This window comes from Ovis aries, chromosome Y (genome assembly GCF_016772045.2).
Source record: "Ovis aries strain OAR_USU_Benz2616 breed Rambouillet chromosome Y, ARS-UI_Ramb_v3.0, whole genome shotgun sequence".
NCBI lineage: Eukaryota > Metazoa > Chordata > Mammalia > Artiodactyla > Bovidae > Ovis > Ovis aries.
The window spans coordinates 7885070-7902941 of NC_082741.1; the positions used below are offsets into that span (position 1 = coordinate 7885070).

The window sequence follows — 17872 nt, forward strand, 5'->3', positions numbered from 1 at the left end:
TTCCTATATTAACCTCAACAAAATGGCTCAAATGTAAATCACTAGCCAAGAGCAAAACACTAATTAAAATAATTTTCAATATACACGTACTTGAATATCTGAAATTTTAAAATAAGTCAAAAATGGTGAGAGTAAATTGTGGAAAGAAATGTAAAACATTACATAAATGCTTTAGAAAACAGGGAGTATCTAATGGAAAGATACAGAATATGTAATCCAATTCTACTTTAGAATGTATCCACTAGATATGAATATGTCTTTCAGAAAAGCTGAGGTTCTATCCTAGAGCAAACTTGTGCTCCTCTGAGTATTTTCCAACTAGGACTCAAATTTTTGACATCCATTGTTTGTACTAATTTTAATAAGAATCCTAGGTCAGTTAGGCTACATTTAATATTTTAGTATTCTCAATGGCAATAGAGTTCTTAGCTCCCCAACACCCACCAGGTGCTACCTATTACCCTAATCTACCTTCAGCAAAGAGACTTGTTATATTTGTTAAGCAAAATACACCCCCCCTCCACCTTGGTTTTCTCCTCTATTTTTCTAACCACTCACACCCACTTTCTACCTTGCTCCTTGGCTGCACATTTCAATTTGCCCATGATGCATCCAGAACAGCTAAATCTAGTCTTTCTCCCATACTGCAAGAGCCCATATAGACCATCTTGAATAAAGTCATTTTCTTCCTTCTCTTTAATAGATGTCATAAATAATTTAATATAACCACAACCTGGAAACAACTCAGGTAAGTTCAGCATACACACAACAGAATTCAACACAGCAGTTAGACTGAAACTATAGATGATATTTTATCTCACAGACAGAATGCTGCCTGTAAGAAACTGTACAAGACACAAACTGATTTACAGATTAATGCCAGTCTACGGTAAAGTAAGTTAGGAAACAAGGGAGGTTAATTCTAACAAGGGGACACAAAGACACTGAAATTGACTCTAAAAATATAACCACAACCATGTGTCAAAGAACTATTGTTAATGTTAACATGTTAAACTGATTTGGTTCTTTTAACAAAATGCATTATTTGGTGCAGCTGCTAGCATCAGTGTGTGATAAGAGAGATAATACTGATTTATCAGACATCAGAAAGGACCAAGTTGGAAACTGGGCACTTCTGCCATAGGTTACCTATTCCAATTCTTGATTCTTAAATAGATAAAAGCAAATATATGCTATATAGGTCATTTAGATTTCTGTGATTTAAAATAAAAATTGTTTCTCCATATACCTACCTTACACCATCTTTGTCATTTATTCAAATACTCAAAACTAAAAGAGGTCTTTCACAAATTAGTTCTGCAGATAACCAAGAAATCTCACTTTCAAACTCTTCATGAGGAAAGCACAAATTCATTTCTACCCCTCATTAAATCACAAGTGACAGCAAAGATTGTGTTCAACTCTTTATTTTAGTAAAATCAGAATAAATACAGCACATGCAGTGCTAGAATCTAAAACCAATACTTTAAGCAATTACCAAACTTAAAGTGACTTGAGATTCAATGTCTAAATTTGGCAAATTAAAATCCATTCTTATTTACTGAAAATATTGCTGGCTGACAAAACTTGAGGTAAGTCACTGATTTTGGCAATATACAAAGATAACCACATGTTTGAGAAATAGGCCAGACACTGAAAAACAAACAACATATGTAACTAAATAGGACGCTATAGAATTTCTGAAAATGTGGACACTTCATAAGTGTTTAGAAGTGTTTTAAGATAACATATCAAAACCTTGGCATGTTATAGTTTCAAGTTGCAAATTTTGTCTTACATTTTAGAAAGACATGTTCTTACATGTTAGAAAGTCAAAGCTACCTACAATGTCAATGCTGGGTCTGCTTAGTTTGACTAAAAGTGTAGTAAGACTTAACGTAAAAGCTCACACTAACCTGAAATTTATTATGTAATATATGATGACATTCAACATTCAAGTGCCAGTGTGTTTGTACTGTCTTTTGGTCAAGTTTCTTTAAACTTTCAAAGAATAACTTTAAGGCTTACAAAAATAAATATTTGTCAAAATGTTTCAATAAATACTATGCAGACAAGCAGTAGCAGCAAAGTATATAAAATCTGTCATGTGCAAAGAGTTTTCTTCCCAACTATCATCCTATGGTCCCAAATAGAATTTTAGAAGCTACTTCTAAAAAAATGTATTCAACAATCTCCAAGAGACAAAATAAGATTTGAAGTTTAAGAACATGCACACAAGACATATATATATATATATATAAAATTATCTTAATGTTAAATAAAATAAGTACTTTGTAAAAAATTTATGAGCAAAAGGTACAAGAGTCTAAACCTATACTAATTGAAATAGCACCGTAACAAATGACCTCAATACTGTCAAGTGCACCTACTTAACAGTTTTAGAACAAGGCACAATACACCTGAAAATCTATTATTGCACTTCTAAGAAATTTTTGCCTTTTTATGCTATTGTTAAGATTATGAAAATCACCATTTTCCAACCAGAGAATCAGTACCAATTCCACATGGAGGAGACAATTTCAGTTGGTGAATAATCATCTTTGGCCAAATTTAGCAGAAAACAACTGTAAAGTACAATGGAAACCTATGTAACTAAAATATAACTGTATTATACAGAAAAATCACTATGAGCAACTTAATACATATTTCTAACCAGTGCAATGTCAAGGATTTCTGTTTGTTGTTATTCCAATTGACAAAGTCCACAAATGCAAGCCATTTTAATATTTCAATCCAGTGTAAAGAGAGTAAAGAAAATCTGCAATAAAATAAAAGCCTGCTGCATAATCCCTCCTGCTCATATCCTCTTGACCAAAAAAACATCAACACTAGCATGACTTTAAGACCAAAATCCAAGCAGATTCATAAAAGGACTGGTTACTGGCATGGTCAGCCATCCTTCTGTTTCAATTTTACTTATGGCAGGCATGAAAAAATCTAATTAGATGAAACTTCCACTAAACATTTTTTAAAAATCAAACTTTCAAACTTTTCCTGTAGTAACATTTACCCAAGACTTGCCTAGCTTAGAATTAAGAGGAACTGTTGTATTTACTTGCATTAACCTTCAAGAGTGCTTTGAAAATATATGGATGTATTCATTCATACATGCAATCTTATCATGACCGGAATGTCTTATTTATAGACTATAAATGCCTATCCAGATAGAATGAGCAAGTACAAATTTAAATTAGTAAAGTTTGCCACATCCGAGGTAATTCGGCTGTAAGATATTTTTCTCCCCAATCTCCAAACACTAAGTCCAATCCAAGTTATGCTCAAGTTTTCTTACTTTGTAATACTTATGAATTAACAATTCTTATTAAAGAAGTTATCACACCTATGTGCCAAGGTGTGATCTTAGCCCAAATTTAGTGAATTTATTCCACGAACACAATTGAAAACTTGAGCATTACTGAGCCAACAGGACATCAAAATAATAAGCTGTCTATAAACTTAAAGTCATAGTACATTAACAAACAAATGGTCCTCAATCACAAAATTATAAATGCAGTTTGGGGTGGAAACAAGCAGAAGAGGAGTTAATCCAAACTACAGCAATTAAGTTTTCAAACCAATGGAGTTGTTGATTGTTCTTTTTCCTTCTTTTGGCTTTAAGCTCCCCTGAATTTTCAGAATCACTGTGGGTAATGCACTAAAAGATCTTTATACAAAAAACATTCTGGCAAAGTTACATGTGGTTTCCATTGTAGCTTTTTTTTAGTGACTTGGCTGCAAAGCAGATTCAGTTGCCCCACCAGTCAACCCCCTGAGAGCTGTAATTTCCTCCATATCCTTCACTACTGTAGAAGCCTCCATAGCCACCTATCAAGAAATGTTAAAAAAAAAAAAAAGTTAGGTCAGCCATATTTTCTTTTTCTGGCTTTTCTAGTATAAAGCCTAATATATATAAGCCTAATAAAAAAGCCTAGTAAGCCTATAATAAGAAACATTATATTAGGTTGTGTTCTTCACAAATAAAATTTCTCAAATTTATGCTTTGAAAAAGGGGGGAAGCCCGCGCAAAAATATAAAAGGGGGAAAATTACACTACTACCTCCACCAAATCCTCTGCTGCTGCCATGACCACCTCCACCACTGCGGCTGCTGCTTGCACGACCACTACTATAGGTGGAGCTTCCAGAACTGCTACTTTGTCGATAATCACGGGCACCAAAGCCTCCACTGAATCTATATTACAAGGAAAAAGTTATGAGGGTTTTTTAAGAACATAATTGAAATAAAACAACAATTTCCATGCATAAACTTCCCAATCCTCAACTTCAACTCATTTTCATGTGGCTTCTTCCTCCACGTTATCCTTTAACATTTACTTACATTATCCTTTCACATTAACATTTAATCCACATTATCCTTTCTGAAAATGTCACTTGTACAGTAATAGCAGTGTTTTTAGTTAACCCTGGACAAAATTCCTTTTCCAAATGATATTAATAACAAAGGTTTAAACAATCCGCACCTCTTAGAACGGCCACGACTGCTACTCTTATAGTGGTGTTCATAAGCCATGTTTTCCAACCAAGACGGCACTTCTTGTTTGGCTTCAACAAGAAGATCCAACAAATCTTTTGCGATATTTATATTTCTTTCATTGAAAAATGAGGTGGCAAGTCCTACAAGAATTCAAAAACAGTAAATGAGGTCTAGAACATTAATCAGAAAACAAAAACATAAACAATATGCCATATTAAACTGTCTGACATCCGATGTCAACTTTCCCTTGAAAATAGGTTTTAGGATTTAAAATTCTGTGTCAAACCATCACTTAAAGCCACTTTACCAAGGTTTCCTACACGTCCTGTACGGCCAATCCGATGTACATATTCCTCAATATCACTTGGCAAATCAAAATTGATGACATGTTTCACATTTGAAATGTCTAGTCCTCTTGCTGCCACCTAAAACAGTAATTTTTGTTGAAATAAGGCAATATTCAAAGATGTGTAATTGAAAAATGAAAAACAAAAAAAAGAGCAGAAAATATACGCACAGCAGTAGCCACTAGAATTGGGCTTTTTCCTGAGCGGAACTGATGAAGAGCTTCCTCTCTATCTCTCTGTGATCGGTCTCCATGGATACTTGTACAAGCATATCCTTCATGGTATAAGAAATCCTCCAAAGAATCAGCCCCTTTTTTGGTCTCCACAAAAACTAAAGTCAGCGAATCCGTCCCTGAAAAATTATTGATAAAAGGGTTTTTTTTACTAATAGTAACTGCATCATTGTTTGATCTAAATATTAGTTTCTTACTTCTCTTTGCACTCAGAAAGAATGCACATGGAGTTAATGAAAAAAGCAGCTGTATTACTTCATGGTCAGAAGGGTGAAGTGAACACAGGGTACAGGCTTAAAGTATTTTAATAGACTCTCTATTCCTAGCAATGTAATTACTCAAAATTTTACCTGTTGCATTTAAGAGATCAAGCAGAAATGACCGTTTGTCTGCCTCTTCCACCCAAACTACTTTTTGTGTGATGTTCTCAGAGGTAGAGCCAACTCTACCTACGGCCAAGAAGATATATTCATCCAAGAAGTCACGAGCAAGCATCTGAAGGAGGGAAGAAAGTCTATTTTTTTTTTCCTACTTTTAACTAACATTAACTGAAGGTAACATCTATACAAATGTTCTTCTTTTTTTTTTTTCTTAAAAAGGAACTACCTGAATTTCCTTAGGAAAAGTAGCACTGAACATCATGGTATGGCGAACACCCTTTGGTGGCATAGTGTCTTGTTCAACTATACGACGAATTTGAGGTTCAAATCCCATATCCAGCATCCTATCAGCTTCATCCAACACCAAGTATCTGTTATTAAAAAGATAGTTTAGAATTTGATGAGAAACTTAATTACTATTGTGTCTATACTGAATTATGCTAATATATTCATCATAATATTTGAGTTTCAAATTTCACTATGTAAACCACATACAGATCACACAGCCAAAGTAGCTGTTATTTGTTAAAATGAACCAAGCAAATTAGCTATACTTTACAAAATACTACAAAACTGATGACTACTAATACACAAAGTAATTACACCTCATATATAAAAATCAACTTACTTGCAGAAATCTAACCCAATCTTTCCTCTTTCCATCATATCCACCAGCCGTCCTGGAGTAGCAACTAACAAGTGACATCCACGTTCTAACTCTCGAATCTGTTGACCAATATCAGCACCACCGTATACCACACAAGGAAGAACTCGAGACCGGTATGAAAACTACAAGCAATAATTTATTAGACGGTCATAAAAATTACACTAGAATCTATTAAAAAGTCAATTATCAGCAAATTGCATACTTACTTTCCTGGCTTCCTCATAGATCTGTACAGCCAGCTCTCTTGTTGGGGCTAAAACCAAGGAGATTGGATACTGTTTACGGCGTCCATGCCTTCCATTTTCCTAAGAATTAAGTACAATTTATAAATTAAGCTCAAAGATTAAAATCTTTTCCTATTCATTTCTAAAGTTTGTGACAATAAAATTCCCTCTATAATTTAAGAACTACCTTTGAAAATGAACTTTTATTGAGTTAACAGACTAAAGAAAGAAAAGTGTATTTACTTGAAAGAAAAGTTCCAACAGATGATTACAAAAATTGTTCTAAACAAAAGCTTTTTGTTTTATAAGTGAATCTCTACCTTCACAGCTTTCAAAGCCTCGCCTGGACCATCTGTATAAATCTGACTCAAGATGGGCAAAAGAAATGCTGCAGTTTTCCCAGACCCTGTTAAAAAAATAATGGCTTATTAAGTTTGAATAATAAAAAAAAGTATTCTAAATGCCCATTTAGTGAGAAAAATTTTTTCTTACTCAATGCCTAATTATGTGACCAATGTATTTATACAACTAAGTGAATTATGCTGGATGATTTGTGACCCATTTTTAACAGATCAACATATACTTCTTTGCAATAATATATAGAAGAACACAACCATTTTTTCTTTTAAACTGGCAACAACTTCTACTTCAAAATTTTTTTGTTATTCCTTAACTGGTAGAATGTTAGCAAACTTTCTGAAGATAAGATGCTACTAGCAAAGGACGTTGTAGATCATTCTCTCACTCTGCAAAATAAAAGCCATGGGTACTAACTGCTTCAAGAAAGCATTATTTTAAAAAACAAGTGTTGGTCTTGTCCCAAAGGCCAGTTACATATAAAAGAAGTGATCTACTACTTTAAAAAAAAGTATAAAAATGACAAATGATTTAAATTTGTAATATTTACATACACATACCCATACAAAAAGTTCACTACATAACCAAAGTTAAGATTTGCACTTTTTTACCTATGCCAAATTCTAATACAGGACAAAACAGTACTACAGCCCTCTCAGTCCCCAACTCACAAAACACTAAAGGATGTCAAGCACCTATTCCTTTCTCAAGATCACAGGCTCTTCCCTGACTATATATTTCCTATCCCAATTATATTGCTAACTTTCCCTCCAGTGACTCCATAATTTTCCCCTGCTGTATACTCAGTGGAAAGTCAGCATTATCAACTAGCTGACAATACTGCTATAGCCTTCTCTTGCCCTGATAAAAACACTAGTTTTATCAAAGTATTGAAAGACTTAAGAGATATGCTCAGCTAATATTTACCTAACTATAAAATCAACTTAAATATAAGACACAGACCTCTCTATATAATGTACTGTTTTTACAAAGCTAGTTCAGGTAATCTTCATTAATGAACTTACCTGTTTGGGCACAAGCCATCAGGTCTCTTTTTTCTTTAATAATGGGAATGGCATGTTTTTGCACTGGAGTAGGACGTGTATAACGAGTAAGCTCAATGTTTCCCATAATAATTTCTCCCATTGCAACATCGCTGAACTGTTAATAAAATTTAACCAGATCGATCAAATAAATATACAAACTAGGTAGAAATGCCTTAATGTTCTGCTGCAATTTGTTTTGTATTAATGTTAGAATGGAAATAACTAGCTAAATGTCTGTCTGTGATTAAATGTACAGCTGCTTTGGGTTTTAGGTGAAAGTACCCAGTTATTTGTAAGAAAATAAACTTCTGAAAGTCTAATCTACAACAAAGTAGTTCTGAGCTTTTCTGTATATTTGACGTTTCCTATTTTAGCATCCCTCAAAATGGTGACATTAGTCACCAGTCTCTCCTTTCTCATAACCCAATGAAATTTTCAGCAGTAATTGTAAACAACAGTTAAAAAGTCAAATAAAATACTTACACTTTCAATGTGTGGAGGACAGTTATTGCCGGTTACCTCTACTGGTATATCATCATATTTCTCAAAGTTAATCCCAGTGTTTCCTCCAGAAAAGAGCTCCCTGAAATGAAATGATTGTTATACGTACGACGCTAGATGGCAAGTTTCCTATCAACATAAATATCAAAAACTTACTGCTCCAAGCGTTCACTTGGTGGAAGTGGTTTTGACCAATCATCATCATCTGACTTGTCACACCAACGACTGTGTCCACTACGCTCATATCTGCCAAAGCCAGTTCTGTCACCACGACTGCCAATACCTTCACAGTCATTCCGCCCACGATCATCAAACCTAAACAGCACAAGCAAACACATTACAGAGTATGTTATTTACCCCATATCATATTATCACCGCTCCAAAAACATAGCTATATATTAGTAATTTAATTATTCGTCACAAGTAACCTTCAAGTGAGTGAAAGTGAAAGTGAAGTCGCTCAGTTGTGTCCACTCTTTGCGACCCAATGGACTGCAACCTACCAGGCTCCTCCCTCCGTGGGATTCTCCAGGCAAAAGTAGTGGAGTGGTTTGCCATTTCCTTCTCCAAGTAACCTTCAAAGATGCCAGTAACTCAATACTGGGTGACTCATTTGTGAAATAAGAGCTAATTTAGCTGTGGTTACCTAATTTATACATATTTAATTGAAAAACAAAGGCACAACATGAATGTCAAGAAACATTTGGACATATATACATCAAGCAGCATACTCTTACTAATTTTAATTCCTGTTAAACAGACTAAAACCTTTCAGTAAAGACCTTTTAGAGTTAAAAATGAATAACCAATTATTTTGCTTAAAATCTAATCTATAGGGTGACCTCCCTGGTGGTTCAGAGATTAATATTCTATGTTTCCATTGCAGGGGACATGTGTTTGATCCCTGATAAGATCTCAATATGCAGCATGGCAAAGCACAGAGGGGAGGGAAACCTACTAATCTATAATGGAAAAATAGTCTGCTAATGAAAAACAACATAATTAAATGTCATGGAAAGTACAAAGAATGAAAAAACATCAAATTAAGAGTTGATTCCTGAAATGCTATGTTATACACACTTACAAGATGACAATAATTTACCTTCCCCTTGATCCACTTCCTCGATCACTGAAGTAACTGGGTCTTCCTCTTGAATCTCGAGATCCAAAACTGCTGTAGGCATCCTTTTCTTTACTACAGCTCCACCCTGAACTGTCTTTACCATAAAATCCTTCCAAAAAAGGTAAGTTAGAAAAGGTGACTTTTACAAGCTTCCTGTCTTTTAAAAGACAGAGTTTTTGTCTTATCCTTGTGATTTACACCAAAGGGCAATGAAATTACTATCAAAACACTGGAAAAGAAAATCAAGGTTGAGAAGTGTTTTCACTAGCAAACAGAATTTTCCTATCTTAAATCCTCTTTTCCATTAAAAAACTACAATAAGCAAAAAAAAAAAACCTCACAGAATAACAATCACTGAATGAATACCACCTCTGAGAAGATAATAGCTGTGAAAGTATGTTAGTGAAAGTTTGGGCTCAAAGCTGGTTAATAGGAATAAGAAATCCACATGATATAAAATTACATGAATGTTTCTGAAGTTAAGAAGTACTTGTTTTTGAAAACAGAAAGCACAGAAGAAAAATGTGTACACATTCCCAAAGTGACCTCATTCTTGCAGCTTTAATTTTCAAAGCAGAAAAAGTTGAATAACCACGTACCTTTAGATGCTTCCCTATTTCTTAAGTGAGGAGGTATATAGCGCCCTTCTATAAGAGAAAATGTAAAATTAAAAACTGATCAGATCCCCTAGATATACCTGGTCCTAGGGATTTTCCTGTTGATCAAGTAAGATTCTGTGTTCCCACTGTAGATCGTACATAGGTTAGCTTCCTGGTCAGGAAACCAAGATCTCACATGCCTTGTGGCATCCCAAATCAAACAAAAAACAAAACAAAAAAACAACTCATCCTAGAAAACACTGTTAAAACAGCTATTCTTGGAATTTAATTAAGGAAAAACCTCCTAAAACTAAACATATTTTACCAGCTACTTGCTAAGTCACTTCAGTCGTGTCCAACTCTGTGCGACCCAATAGACTGCAGCCCACCAGGCTCCTCTGTCCCTGGGATTCTCAAGGCAAGAACACTGGAGTGGGTTGCCATTTCCTTCTCCAATGCATGAGAGTGAAAAGGGAAAGTGATGTTGCTCAGTCTTAGCGACCCCATGGATTGTAGCCCGCCAGGCTCCTCCATCCATGGGATTTTCCAGGCAAGAGTACTGGAGTGGGGTGCCATTGCCTTCTCCCTAACAGCTACTAGTACATAATTATTTTGAAAAACACTGGTCTTTCAGAAAATTGTCCCATGAAATGTAAGCTTTAACAAATATAACCATTACTATATACAATAAAACAGGCTACTAGGAAAGATGGTATATATGCCCTAAGTCTGTTAACCAATTTCAACTCAGCTGTTTCTATTTTGGCAAAACAAACATTAAACAATTTAAACAATGAGATGGAAAGAAAAGATGATTTTAAGGAGGAACTGATAGGAAACCCAATTAAAACTAAACCTCTAACTTTAATTGAGATTAAGTACTTCAAAACTGGTGATATAATTAAATCTTCTTAAAATTCACATAGTGACAAACAACACATCAACTAATCAGACTTGAAGAGGCTTTTCAGAGTGCACCAACTGCTCTCTTGGAAATCAAGGTACAAGCTGAGATATGCTGTCACAAACTTTCTGTCGCTATCCACTTATTCCTGTCCCTATCCGCTTAGCAGTGACATTAACTTAACTTAACCAGTAACAAATAAAAACATAGCAGAAACACTACCCCTTTCCCAAGATTTAACTTTTCAAATAAACTTTTAATAACATGGTTAATGTTTCAAGCTCTAATTACCACCTGCTGCTGCTAAGTCACTTCAGTCATGTCTGACTCTCTGACTGCAGAGATGGCAGCCCACCAGGTTCCACCGTCACTGGAATTCTTGAGGCAAGAGCACTGGAGTGGGTTGCCATTTCCTTCCCCAATGCATGAAAGTGAAAAGTGAAAGTGAAGTCACTCAGTCTTGTCCAACTCTTCAGGACCCCACAGACTGCAGGCGAGAGTACTGGAGTGGGTTGCCATTACCTTCTCCGAATTACCACCGAAGAATTAGCAAAGCCAGGTTCCATCAGAAAGGTTCAGTTTCTTCATGGGAAATGAGCAACAGCCATAACACACAATTGTACAGGTTCCCATTATTAGGTTTAACATAGTTCAAGTTCAGGTCAATTCAAAAGAGAGATCAACATATCCTCACCTGCATGTCTGATAAGGATTCATACTAGGTATAAGAGGTTTTCTAAAAGTGTGTATATTAACTTTCTTTGGAATGATTAGGAGTTTACACTGGAAAAGAACCAATTAGTCTATTATCCAAACATGCCAAATTACTTTATAAACTTTTATGGTCACAGAATGGTTTTTAAATTTAAAATTAGTAAGTATAATGAGATATTAACAGATACTAAACAAAAATTTTACTTACTGCTAGCTGTACTTCCTCCTCCACTCTGATTATTATCAGAGTTCAGGTTTAGATCAGCCAACTAGGAGAACAGAGATATTAATAGTTCACATGCTGAAAAAAGGAAAAATCAAGCACAGACAGCATTATAAAAGACAAATTAGAAGTCCTAAATTCCAGTCATACACAGTATCATTCAAGCTCTTAGTTTTAACACTGTGTAGAAGTCTACAAATTATGCCAAAGACAAAAAGGAGGACTTGCATGCCAAGAATACACAAGTACAGATAGTTCAAATACATTCATCCAAAACATGTTTTCCCAAGTAATTCTGCATAGTAAAATCTCCTCAGTCACTAAAAGTTATAGTCTCAAAGTCACTTGTTTTCTGGGCAAGCTGAAGATTCCTTAACTTCTTTACTCCCTAAATACTGTATCACTTAAAAAACAATTAAAGAAAAACTTATATTGGAGTATGGTGTATAAGTTTCCAATTCAAAGAAATTTGTAATCAGCAACAGCACCTTAAAAAATGTTTTATTAAATTTTATATTGCAGCAGTGTGCAACTTTTTAGTTCAAATAAATTCATAAGTAGCAGCAGCACCCCCTGGTGCGCAATGTGACATTTATTGCAGTATTTATTATCTGCCATTTATAATAAATGCAAAGAGACTGGCTAAATAACATTAAAAGTTTATACGAGAGGCACCTTTAATTTCACTTCATTCAGTTCAGTTCAGTCACTCAGTTGTGTATGACTCTTTGCAACCCCATGAATTGCAGCCCACCAGGCCTCCCTGTCCATCACCATTTCCTGGAGTTCACTCAGACTCACGTCCATCGAGTCTGTGATGCCATCCAGCCATTTCATCCTCTGTCACCCCCTTCTCCTCCTGCCCCCAATCCCTCCCAGCATCAGAGTCTTTTCCAGTGAGTCAACTTTTCTCATGAGGTGGCCAAAGTACTGGAGTTTCAGCTTTAGCATCAGTCCTGCCAAAGAACACCCAGAGCTGATCTCATTTAGAATGGACTGGCTGGATCTCATTACCTGTCCCTTTATACTGATGGATTTCAATACTGTAGAAAAGTTTCACTTTACTGAGTTTCATAAAAACTAACCAAGAAGTAGAAATAATGGAAAATCATACATGTCAGATAAAATTTAAAAAGCACAAACGATCAAGGAGCAATACTGACACCTATCTGCTACAGGAAATGGGCTATATAATGTTTATACATACACACTTTAAAAGTTTAAGAATAATATTACACAAATAACGCGAATCATCAACAAAGACATTACTTCTCCACACCGAATCTCGTTACTACTAAATTATAATAACCCAAGGGATGTTTATGAACAGTTAAACGGTTCATCTTAAAAGTTTAAGTTAAATGTAAAAGTTTCCCATGTACACAGGAAACGCTACAAATGTTCGTGTATCAGATTTTCAACCTCTGCAATCTCTTTAACCCATTAAATTACAGCTCAGCATACTGCATGAGTGGATACAATCGTAACATTAGAGAGAAAATACTGTCAAAGAAGCACCAATCAAATCCCACCAATTATATACTACTTAGAAATAAAATTGGGGAGCAAGTAGTGTCACGAGTCTCTGTTTAACGACTTACAAGACAGATATCTTGTGAAAGGTTTATGTCCTATCCATCACTAAACGAGCAAAACAAAAGTTCAGATAAGCTGCACACTTAAGAGTTAAAAACCCTGGAGTTTTTCTGCAGGCAACAACGCGAGGATGAAATAGATTTCTCGGAAATGCAAAACAAGTCTGTAAAATCACTCTTCTTAGATACCTATTCTCTTCCGAATTCCGAACACCTCAAAGGAAAGCAACAGACTGAGAACACGTCTTGACTGACACATTTGAATGTTTTCCACGTTAGCAACAGGAAAGCAATAATACGTAGTTTTCCTGCTAATCACCTCTTTTCTAGTTATTTTCTCACAGATGAAACTCAAAGACAAACGCTTAACCTTAGGATACGTTCAACACAGTACGACGACTCAAAAGTTAACACCCTCTGGTTAACGGCCATTCAGTAACTTTTTAAGTAAAGGGAATACCGTAAATCTCTAACCTCCCACTAGCTTCCCGATCCACCAGTGTACGTAAGCAAGCGGCGACCGTTTCCTCCTCCCCTTCCCACTATTCCCCTTCCGCGTCCTCTGCGTCACAAAGCTTTCCATTCCGGAAACAGGACCTCATCACCTGGGGTACTCAGTCAAAGTACAGCGGAAAGAAATCCGGGAGGGAATTAAGAACAAAACTGCCGTTTTATTTTCTAAAAATAAAATCGTCCCCCAGGGTCCCACAACCACAAACCATGCAAGCGTAAGGCTTCAGTGAGCGAAGCGCAGCGCTGTAAAACAACAAAGGCCGTCGCCATTGCTCCGGAATAAGGCCCAGTGCCCAACCCCCTTCCCACTTAGTTCCGTACGCCTGTATACCAACGACACCATTGTGCCTGAAATTAGTGCCGTACAGCCAAAACCAAGAATCTCAACAGAATAAAAGTGGACCACTACCGCGTACCTCCGTCATCACTTATCAGTCGGTACTAGCACAAACACGCCGCTCCCAGATCGCGGAAACACAAAATCCGCCATTGTGTGTGGCCATGATACACTACGTAAACGAAGTCAGAACGCTACCAACTAGTTTCTTTCTCCACGTCACCTCACCCGCCCCCTACCAATGCCTTAGGTCGGTTTTTCCCATGGTTTGCTCACTGTCCAACCACAGCCAGATAAAGGAACCAGCAAAGGGAAGAGGAAGGTGGCAAGTCAACACTGCTCCACAAGTCAAACTAATCCTGAGAAAAATGCCCACAGAGAAAGGCCGAGATAAGAACATTTTGACTCACCTGCTGATCCACCTCCTGCACGTTTTTCACCGCCTCATGACTCATGCCTGAAGAAAAGCGCGAACTCTCAGTCTCAAACGGCTTGTCTGGCGTATCCGTATTTGAAACGACTCCCGCGGGAACCGGCTCACAGCTTGGCCTGCCGGAAATAAACTCTCTTGAACGGCTTTACGCCAATACGTAACCGTGCGTCTGCCTCTCCGATTGGAGGAACCCCACCGCCACCACCGCCCCCGCCCCCATTCCTTTAAATCTACCGTTATTTCTTTCTGGCCAAGTCGCGTTAGCTAAATCATAATCTCGCGGGATCTTTTAGTCAAACGCCCTCAAAACTCGCGAGAGCTCTTTTCCGCCCCGCCTTCCGGGGTGTTGGAATTTTGCCGAAGTAGCAGTCTCCCTTTTTCAGCCACTTGGGGGTGGATGTTAACATAACACGAGTACACCTCAATCCTGTTTACCCTCGCCCCGCCCTCGTAGTTTCCCAGCTCCTTCTAAAGTTCTGCGATGCCCTTCTCTTTTAGTTCCACGAATCTGAATTTCTGTAAAATGTCTGTTTCAAATACCCTCGCCCACCTTTAGGAAGCTTCACAATGTCGAAACAATCAAAATTCCCTGAATCCAAGAAGGTTGAGGAACACTTGACCGCAGGTGTCCAGCGTGTTGGTCATTTCGTACACTGGTCAACGATAACGAATAGGCGGAAAAAATAGGAGGCGGGCAGACGGACTCAAAGGAGGCTGGATAGATAGTGGGGGAAAGCAGGGGTGGGGAGAGGAGGGAAACGGATAGGGAGACCGCAGCACGTGTTGGGGTCCAGACTGCCAGGCTGCGGGGGCTTGGCCGGAAACCCAAGGCCCGTCCAGTTTACTGGCAACGACTGTGCCCTTCAAGTTTCTAATGTTCACGCGTCATGCAGTGACGTAACAATTGAACGTTGTTGAATGACCTGTTGATAACGCACCTTTGCGGGTTGCTGGTTTACCCCCTGCCTCACCGCGCAGATTCTGATTTTAAGTATTTTATTTTACTGGTCTAGGTCTAAGTTTCACTGGATCTAGGCCTGGTGCCAACTAGTAGTGCACTACTCCAAAACCACAGTGCCCTGGGGGGTTGATATCTATTCTGTGGAGACCCAGCCGACTTAGGTCTGTTCGTGGCACCAAATCAGCCTGCTGAACAGCTAAGTGGTTGAATCTAGGCTCGCTGTGACCGTCAGGCTTCTGCAATGGGTGTGAAACGTAAAGAAATGTGCTCCTGCCATGAAAGGAAATGCTTCTTGTGGCCCTCTTCCAGTTCCCTAGAAGTTGCAGGGCTATAGGGCCTTTATATGGAAGAAAACATGTTGAATGAGTTCAGGATACCTTTCAGTTCAGTTCAGTTAAATTCAGTCCCTCAGTCTTGTCCAACTCTTTGCGACCCCCTGAATCGCAGCATGCCAGGCCTCCCTGTCCATCACCAACTCCCAGAGTTCACTCAGATTCACGTCCATCAAGTTAGTGATGCCATTTAGCCATCTCATCCTCTGTCGTCCCCTTCTTCTCCTGCCTCCAATCCCTCCCAGCATCAGAGTCTTTTCCAATGAAATTCTTCGCATGAGGTGGCCAAAGTACCAGAGTTTCAGCTTTAGCATCATTCCTTCCAAAGAAATCCCAGGGCTGATCTCCTTTAGAATGGACTGGTTGAATCTCTTTGCAGTCCAAGGGACTCTCAAGAGTCTTCTCCAACACCACAGTTCAAAAGCATCAATTCTTCGGCGCTCAGCCTTCTTCACAGTCCAACTCACCTCCTTCCTAAAAACAATTTTCCATTCCTCTGTGCGACAAAAAGTTAAACGTTTGGTAGGTCTGCTACTAGTAAGTGTTCAAAAAACTAGATGGACAAAATATTTGTCACACAAAACACTTTTCTGGATTTTCTGTTTCAAAATGGAAATATTCAAGGTTGTTGAAATAATTTGCTTTATCACTTTGTCAATTTGTAGGTGTAAGCTAAATCAGCCTTCTTTATAGCAAGTATTTTGTGACAGTGTTGCAAGAATGGGGATCCCTTTCAGGACTCAAGCCTGGGTTCTTGTGTAACACTTCATTATGAGTTGTTTGAGGAGACACATGTCTTGACAAGGCAACATGCTTTAGTGATAAGAGGCACCCCAGTAATGAGTTAGCAAGGTAAGGGAATCCAGGAGAACTGCTCTAATGAGTGGCATACAATCTTGGGTTTTATGGTGATGGGTTAGTTTCTGGGTTTTCTCTGGCCGATCATTGAGACTTCAGGGCCTTCCTACTGGTATGTGTGTCATCCATCAAGATGGAGCATAGTGAGAAGGATTCCAGGAGGTGGCAGGACACATGGCATCTCCTCTTGACCTTTCCTGAATTATTCTACTTGGTGGTGGCTTATTAGTTCCATGGTCCTTATAAGGACCTCCTATTTTAAAATAACTCATGCAAATGGATACAATGGTGCCTGGCCAGGGTGGGCAGTTTTAGTGTGTCACCCCTGACAGCTAAACCCTGAAGGACTTCATACTCAAGATACTTCTTGGGAACAGGGACAGAGGTCTCTTCCTGTTGAGTGTAGGCATAGTCCTGGTTAACTGAACAGAAATCTCCCTCTACCTGACATCAGTCAAGTTATTCTGTGCTTGAAACCAGCAAATCTGAAACCTGAAACCTATAACAAGGATTTTTGCCTGAAACTGTTGGACCCTGTCACAAACAAAATGGACAGGGACCAACAAGGAAGCCAAACAAGATGGTGTTCACCAGGTCCAGAAAAGGAAGGCAAAATTTGTGATGAAGTAGGTAGGATTTATGACTTTCTTCTGATTGGCTGGTGGTGAGGTTGAGATGACAGTGTGCTGCTCCAGAAATCTTCTGCTCTGCCTGACGTTATTATTGTTATGCTCCAAGCCCGTATCTCCGAACCGACCGAGAGAGAGCAAGTCCACCACGGTAATGCAAGGGCAAGAAGGGAGTTTATCTCTAGCGCGCTAGGGCCCAAGTCTCATCCCACACAAGGGAATCTGACAAGAGCCCCGAACAAAGGAGTATGGCGGCTTATATACAGGCAGTTCTTTGTCTCAGTTACAGGAATAGTTGGTGTTACATGATTGGCCAGGCAGGATGAGTGCATATCCTGTCTCTTTCTCGTAAACATGACTCAGGTCCTAGAGACCGTCGTT

At 38.0% G+C, this 17872-nt stretch overlaps 1 protein-coding gene across 3 annotated transcripts; it reads right to left on the reverse strand.

Annotated features, from left to right (window-relative positions):
- Window positions 1-1411: 1411 nt before the first annotated feature.
- Window positions 1412-14845, reverse strand: LOC132659059 (ATP-dependent RNA helicase DDX3X-like). 3 transcript variants are annotated; one of them, XM_060408705.1, is made up of 17 exons: window positions 14689-14845; window positions 11819-11879; window positions 9993-10040; window positions 9373-9502; window positions 8427-8585; window positions 8253-8352; window positions 7749-7884; window positions 6687-6772; window positions 6349-6447; window positions 6104-6264; window positions 5702-5846; window positions 5446-5590; window positions 5033-5214; window positions 4823-4940; window positions 4502-4655; window positions 4079-4212; window positions 1412-3846 (listed from the first exon to the last, which is right to left on the reverse strand). In XM_060408705.1, the coding sequence occupies exons 1-17, from the start codon at window positions 14731-14733 to the stop codon at window positions 3767-3769; spliced, it is 1983 nt and encodes a 660-aa protein (XP_060264688.1). In that variant the 5' UTR covers window positions 14734-14845; the 3' UTR covers window positions 1412-3766. The 3 variants fall into 3 exon arrangements, with proteins under 3 accessions (XP_060264688.1, XP_060264687.1, XP_060264686.1); XM_060408704.1 differs by having other exon boundaries at window positions 4076-4212; XM_060408703.1 differs by having other exon boundaries at window positions 1412-4212.
- Window positions 14846-17872: the final 3027 nt, after the last annotated feature.

Excerpts from the sequence above, each read along its gene's own strand:
- LOC132659059 (XM_060408703.1), bottom strand. The coding sequence starts at position 14,733 with ATGAGTCATGAGGCGGTGAAAAACGTGCAGGAGGTGGATCAGCAG. Across the intron at positions 7,885-8,252 it reads GTCCTCCACACATTGAAAGT|TTCAGCGATGTTGCAATGGG; the intron begins GTAAGTATTTTA and ends TTTTATTAACAG. Across the intron at positions 4,941-5,032 it reads CAATTCTAGTGGCTACTGCT|GTGGCAGCAAGAGGACTAGA; the intron begins GTGCGTATATTT and ends TTACTGTTTTAG.